At 49.7% G+C, this 20,916-nt stretch overlaps 1 protein-coding gene across 6 annotated transcripts in view; it reads right to left on the bottom strand.

Annotated features, from left to right (window-relative positions):
* LOC147629404 (uncharacterized) overlaps nucleotides 1–20,916 on the bottom strand; it is a 305,268-nt gene that overhangs the window by 222,395 nt on the left and 61,957 nt on the right. For all 6 annotated transcript variants that reach the window (XM_086812666.1, XM_086812667.1, XM_086812670.1 and 3 more), the window contains 2 exons: nucleotides 13,808–13,864; nucleotides 13,595–13,711 (listed from right to left, as the gene is read on the bottom strand). In XM_086812666.1, the coding sequence (XP_086668792.1) occupies nucleotides 13,595–13,711; nucleotides 13,808–13,864 (174 nt within the window). The remainder of the gene's footprint in view (nucleotides 1–13,594; nucleotides 13,712–13,807; nucleotides 13,865–20,916) is intronic.

Genomic DNA, 20,916 nt, shown 5'->3' with positions numbered 1-20,916 from the left:
AGCTCGCGGAGCCCCTCTCTGCATATTCGGACCCACATGTACCTCGCATCTGCATCTCTATGTACCACATGTATTTTGTCACGAAGCTCCTCCCTGTAAAGTATTGCCACTCCTCCAGATCCTCTGGTACCTCCCACTGTGCATGGCTGACGGCGGAAAATTGATTCCCATCTATAACCCCTGACGTCAGGAAGCCTCTTGTTTGCGCACTGATGGGTCTCCGTATACATAGCAATATCACTGTGTCTGAAAGTATCCTCAAAGTATCCTGCATCTGTTCTAAGGGCTCCGTTGCAATTCCACACCGTGAATCGCAAGGTCTCATAGGCCGCACACCGTCAAGAGGGCCTCCTCTCCGTAATGATGACTCGGCCATCTCTCTATACCGCCCATTTCCCCTCTTTCCTTACCTCAAGCACATGCGGCATGTGTTCCTTCCGGTGTGCTATCTGTGCCGGTGTAAGGTCCTCATCCAAATAAATCTTTTCCCCCTTAAGGGCCATCCTTTTGGAGAGGAAGGCCTTCTTCTTCTCCAAGTCACCAAACCTGATAATCAATATCTTCGCCCTGGTTTCATCTCTGCCTACTCGCCACGCTCCGATAATGGGTACATGAGAGAGAAATGAAATGAAATGATATATTGATGTCTTCAAAAGGCCAAAATGACCTATGAGACCAAAAAGGTTACAACAATTGGTGGATCTGATACAATGTCAACCCCTATGAAAAGCTAAAACAACTAAACAACTAACTGAAACTGAAACAACAACTATGAGGAAAAGTAAGGTACTAGGAGCTCCTAATGGATAAAATCTGGGAAGGAAAACTCCAGCAACAAAGGTAAGCATCATATACATCACTATCCAAAGATGTCTCTCATCGGTCGATGGCGGATATCCTCAATGTCCTCCATGGTGAGTACTCTAACTGGACGTCTCCCATGCCGTGCTAGTATGATCCTGATCCTTTGTTGTAGTCTCTGCCGGTGTTGAGATGGGCCTCTCATCTTGGGGCGCCTGGACCGCCCCAGCTCTATAGCCCAATCAATCAGTGTACCTCTGGTGCGGCTATACTCTGGGGCTAGCTGCAATGCTTGCTGGCCTGACTGCTCAATCTCTGGTCGAAAGAGAGAGAGAGAGAGATCTCTTTTTGCCAGAGGTTCTTACTATGATGGTAGATCAGCAACACGTTTTGTCAGATCATTGGCCGCTTGTGTTTGAAATGGTCTATCATCCTGTGGATGCATATACAGGCTTGTTGGGACGCTTGCCTTTGCGCTTAAATCACCTTTTTTTGGAGCATGAAGTTTTTGATGTTTATATGCGTCAGTTGATACGACATTTCTCCACAAGAGTGTCCATGGCTGATTATTATGCTTGGCCAGTGTTCCTTACCAACACTCGGAAATTAGCACGGCATTATGGTCTTGCTAATGCCTCTATACAAAAACAGCATGTGGCTCTTCTTGAGTCGCTTTTAAAGGGCTTGCAGGCGTTCATGTTTACTGACTCTATGGATGCTGAAGTTGTGGATGCCATAGAATGGGTGAAAAAGGAGCTATCTAGGGTGAAGGAAGCACGATATGTTCGCTTTAAACTACTTGCACGTCTTGATGCTTTGCGGGATGCTAACTGTCAATCTCATCGCTTCTATGGTAAGTTGCATCAAAAACATATGCGTGAGAATATTGTTAGGCTGATGGATGCCCAAGGCAACCTTGTTACTCAACCTTCTGCGGTTATTCAGCATTGCATCAGGTTTTATGAAGATTTGCTTGCCCCTCGAGAGGATGTCTCGCCGGCTGTCCTGGCTGCAAGGGAGTCATTGTTTGCTGAAGTACGATATCAAGTTGACCCTGATGTGGCGGTTCAGCTTGATGCTCCTGTTACTCAAGGGGAAGTGGAAGCTGTTCTCTCCAAACTTCCCATGGGAAAGAGCCCTGGTTGGGATGGTTTGACAAATGAGTTTTTCCGAAAATATGCTGATCAGCTTGCAGAGCCTTTGACGCTTATTTGTCAAAGGGTTTGGGATGAGGGATATATGCCTGCCGATTGGAAGTTGGGCATACTTCGTTTGTTGCCCAAAGTCCCTTTGCCTACTTCTTTGGCTCAATGGCGCCCGATCTCACTTATGGGTATTATGTATAAAATCTTTACAAAGTTTTTTGCCAATCGCTTGCAGAAGGTGCTTCCTACTCTTATTCATCCATATCAATATGGATTTGTGCATGGCAGGAATATTTTGCATAATATTCTTAATGTTCAAATTGGAGTGGATTATGCCAAGGCAAAGAAGCAAGAGATTGTGATGGTGCATCTGCTGGATCTTGAAAAAGCTTTTAATCATGTCAGCTGGTCTTTCCTTTCTCAGTTAATGACAGCCATGGGCTTTGGTCCCAAAATGGCTAATTTGGTGCATTTACTTGGTTCTGGCTGTATCACGCGGATTATGCTCAACGGAGGACTTTCGGATGGTATTTCTCTCACCAGTTCTCTCCGGCAGGGCTGTCCTCTTAGCCCTCTTTTCTTTGCCATTGCCACTCATCCTATGTTATCTTGCCTAGATGCTATGGCATCGCATGGTGAAGTGGTTGGTTTGCATCTCCCTCATGGCAAGCAATTGGTTGCTTAAGCCCTTGCAGATGACACTTTTATGTTTCTCAGGGCCGAAAAAGCCAATATAGATCGAGCAATGGAAGCTTGGAATAATTTTGCATTGGCTTCTGGGCTGAAAATAAATTCAACAAAATCAGCCCTCATCGTATGCACGGAATTTGATCTTGAGGCATTAGGGTGGCAAGGCCGTGTGGTGCATACAGGACACATTGTTCGTCATCTTGCGTATCCAGTGGGTGTGGATGTGGACCCCCAAGCGCTTCTTGCTTGGATTTCTGCTCGGACCTCGGATAAATTTGTGTATTGGAAAGCTCAAGGGTGGCCTATGCACATGAGGGTTAAGGTAGCTCAGGTTATTATGCTTAGCATGATTTCCTATTTTTTGCCTTTGCTACCTTGCACGCACAAATCTCTTCTCCATTTGGTTGCTCCCATTCGGTTTATGCTGTGGAAGAGGCAAGGAAATATTATGGGTCAAACATGGATAGCTTGGAATCACATTACGACGCCCAAAAGAATGGGTGGGGCTGCTTTACTGGATGTCCGCTTGCATATGGTGGCGCATAGGTGGGCGCTTTTTCAGGATATGTGTTTGCAGGAGCAGCCTGGGTATTCATGGCTTGTGACTTGATTGAGTTGGAGGGATTGTCACATGGACGGACACGTGTGCAGGCTTCATGGTGGGACATTGTGAATGCGGCTCATCCTGTCCGTATTCGCTCATCTCACATTTTATCGCATATTCTCCTTTCTTGGCATGAAGTTCTACTATTGGCTCGGTGGGATCCTGGTCATGAAAGACTACTTTTGAACTCTTTGCAGTTCGAAACATTTGTGGAGTCGCGTGTCATTGTTTGGCCAGACAGAGATGCTTCACGCATACGACTCAACCACATGGTCAGGTTAAGCTTGGTTAGAATCCGAGATGCTGTGATACCTGGTCGTGACAGGCCATATTCGTTTCGTTGTATTCGGCAGCACTATAGGGTTCCTCGGACATTTCAGCCACTATGGGTTGACATCATGCATGCAGTTGAGCCTTTTACTCCATTGCCTCGGCCATCTGCAGATCAGCCTTGGCTTGATTGGGCACTATGTAAATCTGGTGACTTGATATCACTTTCAGCTAACCAGGTCTATCATAAGCTCATATCAGAGAAAGATTGGGTTTCAGCCAAGGCCAATAAGGTGTGGGGATTACACAAGTCTAAATCATGGTGGCAAAAAACTCTTATGCGTGGTTGGCAGTCTAAACTCCCTTACCAAGGTAAGGTTTTCATTTGGAGGATGTTGGTGGGAGGGTTACCTACACGGGATCAGCTCAGCCGTCGTAAAATTACATTGGCCTCTTGCTTCTTCTGCACGACATGCACTGAAACGCATCTGTTTATGAGTTGTCCAGTGGCCTGTCAGATTTGGTCTTTTGTCTCTCGCGTTTGGGAGGCAGTAGAGAGGTCTACTGTTTCGGCTCATCAGTGGATATTTAAGATTTGTCCTCAAGTCATTACTTCGGACAGTCACCTTGTGATATTCCATTTCCTTAGATGGACAGATCTTTGGCATATTTGGACTACACGGAATGGGTTCACCTTTGATTCCTTGTCTGGAATACATGGGCACATTCTACGTATCCGCGCGGTTTGCTGCTTTGGCAGTTTTCTTCTCTTCTCTCAGCTCAGCTACTACTGGATATGCAGATGTTATTTCATTATGGTCTACGGCGGCTCGGCTGGCTCATCTTTGATGCTTTTATCTGGGATGTTTATTTGGCTAGGAGGCTTTCTTATTAGTGTACAGGTTTGCATGGTCATGATCCTTTAGAGGATCTTTTGTGGGGGTTTTTTTTGGGGCCATAGGTTCTGTGTGAGCCATGTGGCTGATGTATATTTTTACATATAATATAAAACACCATTTCACGAAAGAGAGAGAGAGAGAGAGAGAGAGAGAGAGGGAGAAATGAAATGAAATGAAATGAAATGAAATGATATATTAACGTCTTCAGAAGGCCAAAATGACCTATGAGACCAAAAAGGTTACAACAATTGGTGGATCTGATACAATGTCTATGTAAGAAAAGCTAAAAACAACTAAACAACTAACTGAAACTGAAACAACTATGAGGAAAAGTACGGTAGTAGGAGCTCCTAATGGATAACATCTGGGAGGAAAACTCCAGCAACAAAGGTAAGCATCATACACATCACTATCCAAAGATGTCTCTCATCGGTCGATGGCGGATATCCTCAATGTCCTCCATGGTGAGTACTCTGACTGGACGTCTCCCATGCCGTGCTAGTATGGTCCTGATCCTCTGTTGTAGTATCCGCAGATGTCGAGATGGGCCTCTCATTTTGGGGCGCCTGGACCGCCCCAGCTCTATAGCCCGATCAATCAGTGTACCTCTGGTGCGGCTATACTCTGGGGCTATCTACAATGCCTGCTGGCCTGACTGCTCAATCTCTGGTCGAAAGAAGTCTGTAATCTGCCTCTGTAGGTGTCTCTCCCTCTCTGCTCCCCTCCCTCTCAAGAGACCCTCTCTATGTCTACGAAGCTCCAGCAAGTATAATCCGAGGCATCTCTGATCCTGGTATCTCATGACTCTAGAAAGTGGTCCGAAACCCTCTCTAAACAAGCAGTGAAAACGGCCTCATATCTCATAATATACTGGACAGTGACATATGTAATGTAACTTTGTCTCTGGCTCCATCTGGCATAGCTGACAAATCATGGCCTCAGCTGGTACTCCTCTAAATCTGCCAGTCTCAATCTCTAGCTGGTGTGAGGATGTGCGCATCTGACCAATAGCACACCGTACCCCATCAGAAAGATGAGTATCTATGTAGCTGGGTCTAATCACAAACCCATCCTGCGTGAGCTGGAGAAGATGATCTCTATAGAAAGCCATCTTCGTACCAAGCTCGTGTGTCGGCTGTATCCATGTCCTCCTAGTGTCCAGCTGAATCAAGTCCTGCCTGATAAGTCTGGTAATCTCTGCCCGTGTGAGAAAGAAAGAAAGAAAGAAAGATTTTATTAACGTCTTCCAAAAGACCGAACTCGGCCTATGAGACAAATCGGAGTACCTGTATGGGGTATCCTCTGTCATCCCAACAAAATGAAAAAGTACTGAATAAAAAAGCTGAATCTGGGTGTGCAGGGGATGGAGCTCTATTACTAGGAGAATGCAAAGCTATATGCATGGAGTATACAATCATGATATGCAACCTAGCTAGCTCCATCCTGTACCATACTGGGGGTATAAAATGGTATACATCAGTGAAGGGGGTGTCCACAGCTCCCTGAAGAACATGCCTGGGTGTGCTCTGAAGCGAGCCAGTCGCTCCGCACCCTCTCTGTGAAACTGAGCTCTGATCTCTGTCATCTCTCTCTGGTATAGGCGTGGTGTCCGAAAGCCAGGTGTCCTCTGTCTCATGCGGGCTCTAAGTGTCTCTGCTCTCTGGAGAGTAATTCCCTGCCGTGTAGGGGCTGGGAGGGGTATGGATCTCTGAAAAAATGTAGTAATCTGTGTCTGTCGCCCCCCCTCTGGAGCTGTCTGAGCCTGTAATAATGTCTCTCTGTGGCGCTGTATGTCTAGAATGTATCTCCCCAGTATGCGCTGGTCTGCTGTCTCAAAGATCTGGCGTAGGGAATGTGGCTCTCTGAATAAAATGGGATATCTCTCTCTGATGGCTGTATATGCTCTGCATCTGCATACATAATGCTCCTCACTCTCCACCTCCTCTCTGCACAATCTGCATACCCTCTCCTCTCGGGGGATCCGTGCTGCTCTGCCAGTCTCAATCTCCAATCGGTGTGATGAAACTCTGAGCTGACCAATAGCCACTCGGGAGCCGTGTGGTAAAAAGCCCTCCATGTATCTAGGCCTCTCTATAAATCCATCATCAGTGATACTCATGAAGTGATCTCTGTAGTATAGCATCTTCGGTGGAAGAGACTGTGTAGGCGATATCCATGTCTCTCGTGTATAGAGCTGCCATAGATCCTGTCTCAATACTCTGTTCCTCTCACTATGAGAGAGACGGATATGTGGTGCATCCCTGTCATACTGGAATGGTGGTAGATGATCCATGTCTAGGCCATGCTGTGAGAACCAATGTGTGACCTGTGCATACCATGATCCTCTGTCTCCTGCCTCAGCCAACTGTCTAGATGCCTAAAAAGCTCTGTATGATAATCTGTCCTGTGGCATCTCTCTGAATCTGTCTAGCAGGCATATAGTCTGAAATATGGCCTCTACCATCATAGGAGGCGCAGCAAACTCTGCTCGGATAATGTCATGAGGTACTGACGGTTTGCTGCGTATCATGCGTGCCATCATGAGGGCCTGTGGTCTCTCTATCTGTGTCCACCAATGAGTAGCAAGGCCTGGCGCCCATACTGCTGCTCCATACATCAATGCCGGTGTGACTAATGTGTCAAATAGCCACCCCTTCGTCCGGGGCTCCTGAAAATGCGCCTGGTGGCACTGTCTCTCTAGCATAGCCAATGCTGCATATCCCCGTGTCAATCTAGCTCTGGCTGCTGAACCCATGGTAAAGCGTGTGGCTGCTGCAGAGAAGGTAACCCCTAGGTACACGTATGATGTCACCACCTCCACCTGGCATCCTGCGAGAGTGAATGTCAGCTGACTCCTGCCCTGTCTCGATGTATGAAAGACCATAACCTTGGTTTTCCCAAGGTTCACAGTAAGACCCCTCTGTGTGCAGAAATCATGGAGTGCATGTAGATGCTGCTGTAGACCACCTAGGGACTCAGACACCAATACAATATCATCAGCATAGAGCATAATATGTACTGAGGTACCTGCTAGATCAACTCCATCTCCGCCTCCCCGTGTAATGAAGTCAGCCACCTCATCAATGTATAACCCAAATAGCGTGGGGGAAAGTGGGCATCCTTGCTTCACACCAATGGTGCTAGCAATAGTCTCGGACATACCTCCTGGACATCTGACTCGCCCAAAAACCTGCTCATATAATGCATAGATGCCCCATGTCATATCTGCTGGTATGCCAAGAGACTGCAGGCGCTGAAAGAGCCTCTCTCGTGGTACTGTGTCAAATGCCTTGCGGAAATCCACAAAGCAGCAATAGAGCTTTCTCTTCCTCACTCTGGCCTGATCAATCATACATCTCAAAGTGAATACATGGTCAGTGGTAGAGAAAGCTCTCCTGAAGCCTGCCTGCCCTGATGAGCGTAAACCTGCTCGCTCAGCATATAAGCTAAGCTCCTGCTCCAGCACTGCACCATAGAGTTTGGCTAGCACGTGGCCAACCATAACCGTCCTGTAGTTGCTCGGATCGAGCATATCCCCTGTTTTGTGAATCGGCACAATGGTGTGCATCGTCCACTCCGCAGGCAAACCCTCTGCTAGTGCCCTGTTAAACAGGTGTGCAAGAAAAGGAGCTAAAGAATCTACTGCATATATGAGATGCTCACCCTGCAGGCCCATATGGTCGGCGGCCCGTCCATGCTGTAGGCGGCGGATAGCTTCCTGTACCATCGAGTGGGTAAAGAAGCTAGCTGTGGTAGGTCGAGGCTCCTGTGGCTGAGGTATAGGTGGCTGCTGTGGGGCATGGTATAGACCCTCTGCATATGTGTGCCATGTCTGTGGGTCTGCAATAGGTGTCGGGGTCCGGGGCTCTCTGAAGTGCCGCCATGAGACAGGGCTATCTCTACTCATGAAGAAATGAAAGATCTCTAGCTCCTGTATCTCTGCAAAGGCCCGCCTTTTGCGGCGAGTAAGTCTCCTCATCTCTCTCCTCGACTCCTGCTCTGTGATGGCTCCCAAGGCTCTCTGTATGCGGAGTCGTGAGTATAGGGCTCTGCACTCGTCATCATACCATCTGTTCTAGGGCATAGTCCCAGGTCTCGCAGGCTCTCCTGAGTGTACACGATGTGGGAGGGTGCATCCAGGGAGTACTGAAATGGAGGTAGCCTGTACATACTAAAGCCATGCAGCTGGAACCAAGCTGTCATTTGTGCATACCAACATGATCCGTCTCCCTGTGATGCCAACTGTCATGAAGACTCCAGGGCTAAGCGAGCATATCTGTCTCTAGGGAGAGCCCAAGTGCTATGTATAAAGGAGACTATCGAGTGAGTGCCTCTACTACCAATGGGGGGGCAGCCATCTCTCCACGGATAATATCATGTGGTACGGAGGCCTTGGCCCTAATCATCTAGGAAATCATAGAAACCAAGGGCCTCTCCATACGTCAGTGCTACCAGCTCGGCTGTGGTGATCCACTGAGGGTCCCCATATCTCCACTCCATACAGCATGGCTGAAGTGACCAAAGTGTCAAAGAGCCCGAGCTTTGTTCGAGGTTCCTGAAACTGAACCTGCGAACACATCCTCTCTAGTCTCCCCAATGCTGCATAAGCTCTCGTCAATCTGGTCTCCGCTGCTCTCCTCAAGGAGAGAGAGAGAGAGAGAGAAATGAAATGAAATGAAATGATATATTAACATCTCTAAGAGGCCATAGTGGCCTATGAGACCAAAACTGAGAGTACATCTGAAGTTGGTGTCTCATCAAAGAGAACAACTAAATGAGACTAAAAAGTACAATAAAACTGAGAGTACATCTGAAGTTGGTGTCTCATCAAAGAGAACAACTAAATGAGACTAAAAAGTACAATAAAACTGATTGTCCTACAGTTATAACAACAGAACTGTAAGACTCCGAGATGATACTGAGTAGAAAATATTGGAAAATACTGAAAAATGTATATCAGGTAGATCCATGTATGCTGATCAGTTGAAGTGTTGCCCTCTCCTTAGATCAAGTATCTTCGCCATGGGGCTGTCTAGAATGGAGAGGTCGTAGAAGCGAGGTAGGCGGCTCCGATGCCGAGCAATAATGGCTCTGATCTGGCGATGGTGAGGATGCCGTGGTCGGGTGCACACACGTGAGCAAAGCTGTGAGCAGACTTGCATTAGCCATCGTTAAAAAGATACAAAAGCAGCTCATAGAAATATAACCCTACAGTGAATAGACTTTAATGTGCCTCCTGCTTGGTGATGTAATACATGGGACACCATGGCACAAATGAAGTTTATCATTCACCACACCAGCTAGCTTAAATAGTCATGAAACACATGGAAGGGGATTTACTCTTATAACCTCTTTTGTCCCTTCATAAATTGCTTCTTACAACATGGGCTGATTTCTCTACAAAACCCTTACCCTTCAGCTAGTATCCCTAGAACACATACATTTGAGAGTTGCAACTGATGCATGTGACAAAGGTAGTGGCACCAGTTTGTAGAACTGCTTGTTATAGTAAGAATTTCCGTTCAAATGAAAAAGCCACTTCACCAAACAATGGTCTGGAGTAGCACCTCTCCCAAAAATCTTTGCTAGAGATAATTCATTCCTGCTACGCAAAGCCTTTGCAAGTTCTCTTCTTCATCTAAATTGATCTACGTATGGACCTAAATACCTGCAATAGCAAATACAAAAGAAGAAGGAGATCTGGCTCCTCTTGTATGAGTGCCAAAGTCTGCCAAATTTATTCCTGCTACGCAAAGCCTTTGCAAGTTCTCTTCTTCATCTAAATTGATCTATTTATGGATCTAAATACCTGCAATAGCAAATACAAAAGAAGAAGGAGATCTGGCTCCTTTTGTATGAGTGCCAACGTCTGTGCCAAAATCTCTTTTGAATCAATGGGGTGATGTCAAAACTTTCACAGTGTGGCCTGACTGTAGGAGTCATCTGTCCAACTGGCATTACAGACAATGTAGCTGAAAAAATGATGACTCTTCATAGGATTGGCTGCATCAATCCCCACACACCAGGATCCCAATGAAGATATCTGATAGGACATCCACCATACAACCATAAGCACCAAGACTTGTGGGTCACAATATCAGGTGGAGGGTCAACATGCCAATGCTTCCCTTAGCAACTAACTCCTCTCATGGGAAAACACGAGCTCCCTCCTCATTCTGATCTAGAAAGGCTAACACCTGTAATGGCACTCTTGTCTTGGAGAAAACACCCAGCCACCTAGGATGATGCTGGTCATAAAACGTGCCAATAATCCACACATGAGGTATAGCTGCATCAATTTGATCTATCTGTCTAAGGCTCCCTCTGAGATGCTGGGTGGATGCAAGTCTCGGATCGATAGGAAGACTTTTAAAGGTCTTCCAAGCAGTAAGTGTCAATGCACGTCTCTCCTACTGTATATATCCAGACGCACCCAAAGGTCGCCCAACCTCATCTCTAATAGGGTCATTCCACATAATGGGATGTCTATGAGCCTCATCCTATGATCTAGGAAGCCTCTGTCTCAAAAAAGGTCTCATGTTGCTCCAGGCTCTGATAATGGCAACTATAAGTGCAGAGGAAGGTGTCCTACAATCTACCTCAGTAAAAATGAAACCTCAACTGAGCATCCCAATCTCCACCACCATGAGGTGTACAGCCAGAAATGTGAAATATAAGGAAATTCTTCAAAGGCTGAGTTCCTAGAAGGAAACTCTGACTGCAAACATGCAAATCAATGCTCTGCACTGCATATCCGGATCTACCATATTTGCCCCCCCTTCCTATCTGGGGTGTATAACAGTCTCCCAAGCAACTTTGGTCCGGCTATCTAGTGTACCATCCAAACCTGAATAGAGAAAGTTGCAGATCAATCTCTCAAAGCATGCATGAGAGAAGCACCAACATGAGGCAAACAGTACTTGGTTAACCACCAAGGCTCTCGAGGCTGGATACACTCTCCTACAACTCAAATGAAGAAGTTAAAAGCAATTGTCATCACCACCAAGTCAGAGAAGTGATGGATCAAGTGGCGCACTAAGCCGGGCTGCTAACACCGAGGAGGATTACGCAGGAAAAAGGGGGAAGGAAGGAGGGGGGGGGGGGGTTTGCACGGCAAGCATGAAGACGAGGCGGGATTGGGGCTGAGGGGAAGAAGGAAAGCTCACCTCAAGACCAAGGGGGAGGGGGGAAAAAGCCACAGAATCAGGGTGAGAGGAGGGGGGGGATCCCCTCCGGAAGAGGGGAGGATCAGGTATGGCGGGGGGGAGGAGGAGGGGACAGGGGGGAGGGAGGGCAGGAGGGCAGGAGGGCAGGAGGGCAGGGATCACCTGCTCAAGATCCCCCAGGTAGACCGGAAGTGGGGAGGATCAAGCACAGCGGGGGGCGGCCGGCATGAGGAGGACAGGCGAGGGGGAGGGAAGGGGAGCAAGGAGAAGGGGGAGGGGGAGGGGGGAAGGAAGCTCGGGGGAGGGGTAGGGGTAGGGGGGTGCCTGCGGCAGGGGCAAGGGGAAGAAGGAAGGCGAACCTCAACAGCGGGGGGGAGGGGGGAAGAAGCCGCGGAACCAGGGTGAGAGGGGCGAGAGGGGGAAGGAAGGGGAGGAGGGGGGGAGAAGGGGGGGGATCACCTGCTCAAGATCCCCGGGAAAACTGGAATCTCGCGAGAGGACAGGGACCTCCTCCTGATGCAATGGGCGGCCACACTATAAGGATCCTGATCTGGCTTGGGAAAAGGGATGGGCCTGCTGACCACCTGCCTCCTCTCCAGCAGAATCTCAGGGCTGGAGGGTGTCCTCTGCGCCAAGAACAAGCTCTAGCCAGGTGTCCCATCTGTCTGCAAATGGAACACTTTCCAAGGAGGCCTAAATACACAACCCTCTGCATAATAGGGTCCCCCTCAAGGCTCAGGATGCAATGAACTGGGGCAAAGCCTCTGGAGAGGCTATGTAATCCTGAATGGTGAGGATCCTTGTTGCTCTGGCTAAAACTAAAGCAGCAATCTGTGGGGTCTCCCCAGAACCTGTCCAATCGATTGCCCAATCGATCAAATGAGGGGGTGATACTCCTTTCAGAGACCTGCAAAAGGAAGCAAACTGTTATGGGGAAGTCAGAAGCACTTGTGAGGGGGATGGTCGAAACAATGGTGCCATCGAGAAAAAACACCAAAGCGTTGCGTATCACGATGGGAATCTGCACGATCACACATCGTCTCGGGTGAATCAAACTCCACCTGGGAGTAGCCATGCCCAAGAAAATGAATGTAGGTTACTTTTTCATGCTCGCCAATGAGGGCTGCCTGGAGTAAGTCTCAAATCTGTCCATGTTCTAGGAGAGGTCAAGAGCTGGAGGTCCGCTTCTGAAAAATGGCAAAGGGCAGCGGCCTCCTCGGGATGACGGAGCAATTGCCATGGAGTCCTCCTGATGGGATGAAGACAAGCGCTGACATTCATCAAAGAAACAAACTTCCCAAAAGCTGACAAGAAACCTATCGAAGGAGAGACAGACTTAAGGGGATAGGGCTTGGGCAAAGGCAAAGAGGAAAAAGAGGGGGCAGCCTTGGACAATGGAGAAAGGGGGAGGCGGCAGACAACACTGAAAAGAGAGGGGTTGAAGGAGCAGGCACTCCCAAAATGGCGGGGAAGCAGCGGGCCCGGCAGGCGAAGGGCAGCCACGGGCAGGTCGGGAAGGGCCAAAAGGCGGGAAAGGGGGCAGGCGGGGGGTGCATAAGAGGAAGGGGGTGTGCTGGAGGCAGGGGGGGAGGGGGTGCGCTGAGGCAGAAGGCGGGAGCAGGCTTGCGCAACAGGGCAGGAAGGCTTAGGGGGAAGTTGGAGGGCGGCTGAAACGAGGGCAATGGCAAATGCATTGCTTCCCATGTCCCCACCATTGCCATGTAATGTGCACCCTAATCTAGCATCTCACTTACCCTTAGCAAAGGCTTTTCCTACAGGAGTGGCTGCATCTGTCAACCCTGAAGTTCCTTTCCCCTTAGATCCCAGCTGCAGCTTCAGCTGCATCTATCTACTTAAAAGCTCGTCCCAACAGCCTACCATTTAAAAATTGGAATTTCAGTGGTCCTTTGAGGCTTCATTGCATTGAAGAAGAAGACTTTTTACATTGAATGAAAGAGATGGATTTACTTTTTTTTTTCCCCAGAAACGAGACTTCTATTAAGTATGAGATGGATTTACTTTTAAAGGAAGCTTTGGAACTAAAATGCAGAGCACTTCAATCCATGCTTGCAAAACTTCATAGATTTGAATCAGATTGACCATGCGTAATGTCATAGGCAGCAGCCAAGTTGCCATCTGCAAACCATGTCCATGATATCATGCAACTTTTCAGTGATCAATTGTGTATACACAATTCCAAGCAAATAATTCAGATTTACAGTGAAGCCTCACATCTTTTGGCACATCCTGATCCTGCATTATCAAAGTGAAGGCTTTTCCTGCAGAGACCTGGGAAATACAGAGGCAATTTTAAGGTAAAAGTGTTTTGAAAACCAAAGAAAAATCGATGGTGGATATCAACATAGTGGTAATAGAATTCAGCTCTAGCCTCTAGATTCTGTATAACAAAACTTTACACATTAGTTTGGTGCCACTATGGATGTGTCTGCATGTGGGAATGCATGCATGGCCATCATATGAATGAAGCCAGTGATGTGCAGCATCGTACCATGATGTCCAGCCATGTTTCTACATCTTAGGATGACTTACCAATGTGCGCACTTCCTATATACAAGAGCAATTGTCTGGTGGGGATATCAATGCTCCTCCACCCTCATATTGTATTGTCCATGCACCAGCTAGCTCACGTTTGTACGGCCCCCATTATGAGTAGCCATGGTTGAGAAGACCATCTGTGGCATCCCCATATTCACACAGGATGTTGGCCTAGGAGGCCAAATGGTTTATAGCTAGCTTGGATTAGATTTGGCATGCTACCAAATAGGCCACATACTACACTGGACCATTATCCCATAACAGTTCACACGGTCCACACATGGAGTAGATAGACTTTACTCTTGGACGATTCGATTATGCACACTACCAAATAGGCCACATGCTACACTAGACCTAATGGTCCACACATAGAGTAGGTAGACTTTACACTTGGGCACCATGTCCAGACATTTGGGGGGGGGGGGGCGAACGGGGCCCAAAGGTGAGCCCGGATGGCCGTGGGAGGTGGGAAACTTGCGTAGCACTCTCTAGTACAACTTTATATAAGTCTACACCATGATGGACAGTGAAACCAACTATGACCACGGACCAACGCGGTCATGTCATGGCCGCCCCGCATATACACGCCTGTATAGTAGATACACGGCCAACCCCTTCTCTTCACAGTTCATCAATCATCACTGTGAGTTTACTCCCTAACTTCTACTAGCATACAATCTCCGTCTTAGGAATTCTAGATCAGCTATTGAAGCTCCCTCCACACGAGCACATGGGTGTGGGCCTTTTCCATCTATTGTATCGCTTCAGTAATACGATATTCTTCTCTTTGTTATTCAATATTCTTCTCTATCTTTGTTATTATGCAATTTGAGTTTTGAAGTTTTGTACTGTGAAACATCCTACGTCTTGTGAGTGTTCACTTGTAAACACACCACATTATATCCTCTTACATTGTCCTTGAAAGATTTGAGGTATAGATGGGTAATTGGAAGTGATGCTTATTATGTGCCATGCCTGACATGATTCCCACTATCTGACCTCCTAAGCTATGGCATGCTGTCATGTACTGCATCATCACACGACATCATATGTGGCATTACAAACCCTTTTTTGATCCTCACAGGATTATTCCAATTTCCAACAAAGTTTGCCCGCATCTTTATTGATTGTAAAACACATTTTTTTTCCCTTGAAAAGAGACTTCTATTAAGTATGAAAAAAATTTACAAGAAGGGAGATTTCAAACCAAGCAAGGGGTAAATCTCAACCAATCTGGACCACAGTGCTAGTGACCCGCCTACCAACTTACCCTGGCGACTTCATGGTGCGCCAATGGGTGACACGCGCCTTGCTCAAGATCACCCAACAGAAGATTCGGGAGATTCAGCCCCCGCCAACTACCTTGTTGGATTTCCAGGAGCTAGCCTCCCAACTAGAAAATGCACGACTCATGTTTGAGCGTGATGTGGGCTCTGTACACCCAACAACGACACCACTGGATAACCCGGTGGCTCAGCTGAAGAGCAGGAGCAGGAGGCACTCAGAGTGAGCCAAAAGTCTCAAAGTGAGGAAAGTACTCTACTCCAACTCAGAAAGGAGATTGAGGAACTGAAGACACAACAATAAGCCAAGAAGGGGCTGTGGTGTGCCATATGCCAGTCACTGGGACACACTGTCCAGCAATGCCCAAAGACCTGATGGGGGACATGCACGTCGGGATTTCGCTGTTGACGTCCGTTGTCTCGGATAACGGCTCAGGTGCTCCTTCTGCAAAAAGGGAGGACATGAAGACAAAGATTGTTGCTATCTGAAGAGGTTCCGTCAACTTGATCAGCAAAAGCCCCTCACCGCCAACCTACTACTCAGGTGACCTACCTTCCACCGCTCATTCCCACTCCTCCGGCACTAGCCACTATGGCAGTAGCCCCCATGATGCCGCAGTGCACTACTGGAGAAGCTCGACGGTACACTACCCAATTCTAGCAGTGGGCAGTACGGTGGGTTTCCACTCCCTACAACGTCACGCGTTGCCGGTTGCATGGGTTCAGCCACACCAAGCCCTCCCTTACTGACTACCGGAGCCCCCGCCTCTCTATGGAGATTCATGGTACCCCACTTCCCAGGGGAATTGTTGATGGTGGCTCAGGGGTAAACCTAATGCCAGTAGGTCTCAAAGTAACAAGACCAACCAACTTCTGTGTTTGGACGGCCGACCAACGGGAGGTGACCCCCATCGGCCTAGTGGAAGGTGTCCCTCTAGTAATCAAGAAGATCCCATTCTTACTTGACTTTGCGGTGATCCGGCTCGTTTGGCACCTCCGTGATGTCCACCATGTAGGATATCAAGCCTTCTGCTGCTTGGAGCCAGTCAAGTAGTTCCAATTCATCACCATGGGGGACAAGGCCTTTTTCAGGCATGGGCCAAGATGTGGTTCTCTGAGAGGTGGGAGACGAAGTGGAGGCTACTGTGGCACCATGGATACTTTGGTCCAGACCTTCCTCCAATTTCAGCTCTTTGGACCGTGCTGTTGGGGAATCCACAAACGGTTAGAACCCCAGTCATGCAGTACACCTGTACTTTTAAGCCATGGTCGACCAATGAGTAGGCCCCTCACCAACCCTCCCTTGGAGCACTATGAGGCTGTAGGCCTAGGGAAACACGAAATAGACTGCTACAAATGGTGCAGGATGGTCAGACCCCTCTCAAGTAAGGTCGACAGGAACCCAAACACAGGCCCGATCAATCCCCCACTGCACCAACACAGAGAATCAACACAGGTGTCCATGGAAGAACCAGCCTTCCCCCTTAGGGGAGTGTCCTAAGTCTTGGATGGAAGAACACTACAGCACCATCCCAATTTATCACCAGCCGGCACACAATCCCACTCTGTTGTCCAAAGCAGTTGAGACAGGGGAACCCCTCTCCCTTCCCTCTTGCTAAGACCCCATCCAGAAATTCAACCTCGGCACTACAGAGGAGCCTCCTCCCATCCTGTTAGCCTCTTGGCTGTGGCACCACCAACCCTACTTGAGCAAGCCGCCGCCTTCTTCCAATCTTATAAGGATGTCTTTGCCGAGACATACAAGGACTTGGATGGTGTTCTAGCCGACATTGGTGTTCACACCATACCACTCCACGAAGGAACTCGACCCATTCGGGGGTGGGCCTACAAGCTCAACCCAAAATATGCGGAGGCAATCAAAATGGAGATGGAAAAGATAGAGGAAGCCCACATCATCTCCCCGGTGGAACACTCCAAATGGCTCCCCCATGGTCATCTCCCCCAAGAATAAGACCAACAAAATCTGTGTCTATGTGGATTTCTAGTCCCTCAACAAAGCAACCATCAAGGACAGATTCCCACTCCCATTCATGGATCGGGTTTTAGAGGAAGTTACCAGGCATGCCCTATACAGCTTGATGGACGGATTTAGTGGGTACAACCAGGTCGCCATCCACCCAGACGACCACCCCAAGATAGCCTTCGTCACCCAATGGGGTACCTGCATCTACAACAAGATGCCCTTTGGGCTGTGCAATGCTACGGCTACCTTCCAAACAAATCGTCACCAATATCTTCAGGGAATACCTCCTCAGCTTTCTCCGCACTTTCATAGATGATTTTTCTAACTTCACAAGCACTCACCTTGTCTCCCAGATAGAAGCCTTCTCATAACATCTTGCTCAGTTAGCTCTAGTTTTTGCCAAGTGCCACTCGTCTCGGCTATGCCTCATTAAGTGTCATTTCTTCGTGGTCCAGGGCACACTCCTAGGTCACATCATTTCTTCCAAAGGTTTGGCTACACCGATCCTGATAAAACTGTTGACATTGTTTGCCTACCACACCCCATCAGCCCCAAAGGAACAGAAGTCTTTGTTGGACACACCAGCTATCATCGTCGCTTTATCGATATGTATGCCAATGTGGCCCTTCCACTGACTCGCCTAGTCAAGCTATCCCCAATCTTCCACCAGTGGTCTCACCCTACTTCTACTCCCTTCTCATACCTTAAAAAGTGCCTCATCCCACTCGACTGGATGCTCATCTTCCACGTCCATACAGATGCAAGTCTCACTGTTGTTGGTCCATGCAAGTCTCACTGTTGTTGGTCCAGTGTCACTCAACTTAGTGTGGAATACAAGATGGACACACCAATCTACTATGCCAGCTGCCTCCTCACACCAACTCAACAAAACTACAACACCACTGAGTGGGAAGGCTTGGCCATAGTCTATGCATGCCAAAAGTTCCGACACTATCTCTTGGGCTCCCACTTCATTGTCATCTCGGATCACCATGCCCTGACATATCTTCTCAACAAACCTCAAGTGGCAGGCTGCTATTCCAAAAATTCAATTTTGAGATCCTCCTTTGCCCGGGCAAACATCATGTCATGGCAGACCACCTCTCCCGCATCAACATTGGGGAGCGTGCAACCAGTATTGATGATGACCAATCGCTCGCTGAAGCTCCCGCTCCCCCCCTGCTCGCGCTGCTGCCTGCACGCCCTCCCCCCTTCCCGCCCACGCGTCTCTCCGCCCCCCCCCCCCCCCCCCCCCGCCCCCCGCCTGCCCTTTGTTTCTGCCGCCCTCGTGCTTGCTCCCCCCCCCCCCCCCCCCCGCCTGGTTCTCTTGCGCCCACCGCCCCAGCGCTGTAGCGCCCGCCCCCTGCTCCTCTCCATCGCGCCCCCCTCCCTTCTTCAGCGCCCCGCCCCCCTCCGCCCTCTCACCCTTTCGCGCTGCCCCCCCCCCCCGCCCCGGGTTTTTTTTCTTCGCCGCCGCCTTGCCCCCCCCTCCCCTTCTTTCTGTTTTTTTCCGTCCCCTTGGGTTTTTTTTGCCTTCCACCTTCCCCCTCCGCCATTTGTGTGCGGCTCGGCTCTTGCAGGACTCTCCGTATTCGCTCCGCCTTCGACATAGCTTCAGACTTTGATGGAGGCTCCTCCCGCCACACCTCAAAGGGACTCTTCCGCAGCCCCTGGCCCGCCCCTGAGGATACCCCCATCAGGCTTTCGTGGGCAAGATCCTGGACGTTTAGCTACTGGGCCGTGGACACTTACCAAATTGAGTTCGAGACAGCCCAGAGTGTGGCCCAGGTCCTAGCCATGAGTCCCCTTCACATCGGGGGCGCTCGGGCATTCTTCAGACCTTGGCAGCATGGCTTTGACCCAGCAGCGGCCGAGCAGGGAGAGCGCCTTTCCCATGTTACAGTTTGCTTCCCTGGACTCCGCCGTGAGTACCTTCCGCTCCTTTCTAGGCTAGGAGCATTGGTGGGCTCGGTGCTTGAGACTGGCGCCACAGCAGCTTCAGTGGTGGCTAGAGCAGCTAAGCTACCTTCGGTCAGAGTTTTGGTTCCTGACATCTCCTCCCTTCCAAAGGTCATTCAGCTACCTAGGATAGGGGGGGGATGGATTGATCAGAGAGTGGGGTTTTCAGGGCTCCCGAACCAATTCTTTATCTGCAGGCAGGTCGGCCACATGGCCAAGGCCTGCCCTCGCAGGAGACCCCGACCTTCACCGCAGCAGCTGGCCCCCGATGGCCCGCCCACAGATGCGGCTCGGCAAGCAGCCTCCGGGACACCTGCTCAGCCCACAAAGACCTCGGAGTGGCAGCCTGGACAGGGGCGCCGTCGAGGGAGACAGCCACAGCAGCACGCCCAGAGACCGATGCAGCAGCAGCCACAGTCTCAGCATCACTGGGTTCCCGTGAGGAACAGCTTTGCTCCCCTCCAGGAGGAGACCCTAGCGCCGACTGAGGACCAGGAGATGCCAGCACCCCCTCCTTCGCCCCCGTCCCCCCCTCTCGCCTCGCATCCACCTTCGCATCCTCCCGTTCCCGCTCCGGTTTTGGCAGCGGCTCCTTCTCCACCCCCTTCTCCCCCCCCTCCCCCCCCCCCCGCTCGCCTCATCTCCCCGGGAGGCCCTGGCAGTTCCCTGGCGCTCACCTGCAGTCCGGCGGACACTGAGCACCGACCTTGCTCGAGCACCGCAGAGGAGACCTACCATGCCGATTCGGGCTTCACGGATATCCTCTATCCGCAGTCGGCTAAGTCGTCTCGACACTAGACAACGCTCGGAGGCTTTTGATTACTCCTTCACACGGCTTTTTGGGGCGGAGGGCCCCCATGAGCCAGCACCCATCAGAGTTCATGTAGTGATACCTCCGGCCCGAGGGGAGGAGGCACTTGATTCAACGGTGGCCTTCTCATTCCCTCTCTGTGGCCCTAGCGACCGGGAGTGGACTCTGGATCTCGCTCTTAGCATTTTGAAGACTCAGGCAGTTGAGTTTTCTCATCATGTGAGCGATCTGGAGGTGACAGGCGTGATAGGCCGACTATGGGAGTTGGCTCATTTTTTCTTTGATACCGGGAGTGTGGATGCCTCCGGGATTCGACATTTGGTGGTTCGCATAGTGGCAGACTTAGCACGCGACCCTGGATATGTATGCATGCACGAGGTTGCTCTGTCTGAGCAGAAGGCAGTCGCCATGGGACACAGCAACAACTGGCGCCTGATCCGAGATGCTTGCAGCACACCGGGTGGGCAGATTCGTAGTCGCTCGGATGCGGACTATTCTCCATCCAAGCCGCTTGCGAAGGCCCGCCGTATGGCTGAGACAGCCTCCACCTCAGCAGGTCATCCATGAGGATCATCTCATGGAATGTACACGGCCTTGGCGGCGCACACTATATACGTTATCGTGGTTGCTTGAGGCAGAAGCTTCAGAGATGCCTGGTTGGGTGCAGTATTGATATTCTGATGATGCAGGAGCACCATTTGGGTGAGAGCAGGATCCGGAGATATGGTTCGGTGATGCCTGGTAGATG

Source organism: Cibotium barometz, chromosome 18, assembly GCF_041138505.1.
Source record: "Cibotium barometz isolate CiBa-2024 chromosome 18, ASM4113850v1, whole genome shotgun sequence".
In the NCBI taxonomy this organism is placed as follows: domain Eukaryota; kingdom Viridiplantae; phylum Streptophyta; class Polypodiopsida; order Cyatheales; family Cibotiaceae; genus Cibotium; species Cibotium barometz.
Note: the sequence above shows the minus strand (reverse complement) of the source record. Positions and strands in the feature narration are given on the sequence as shown.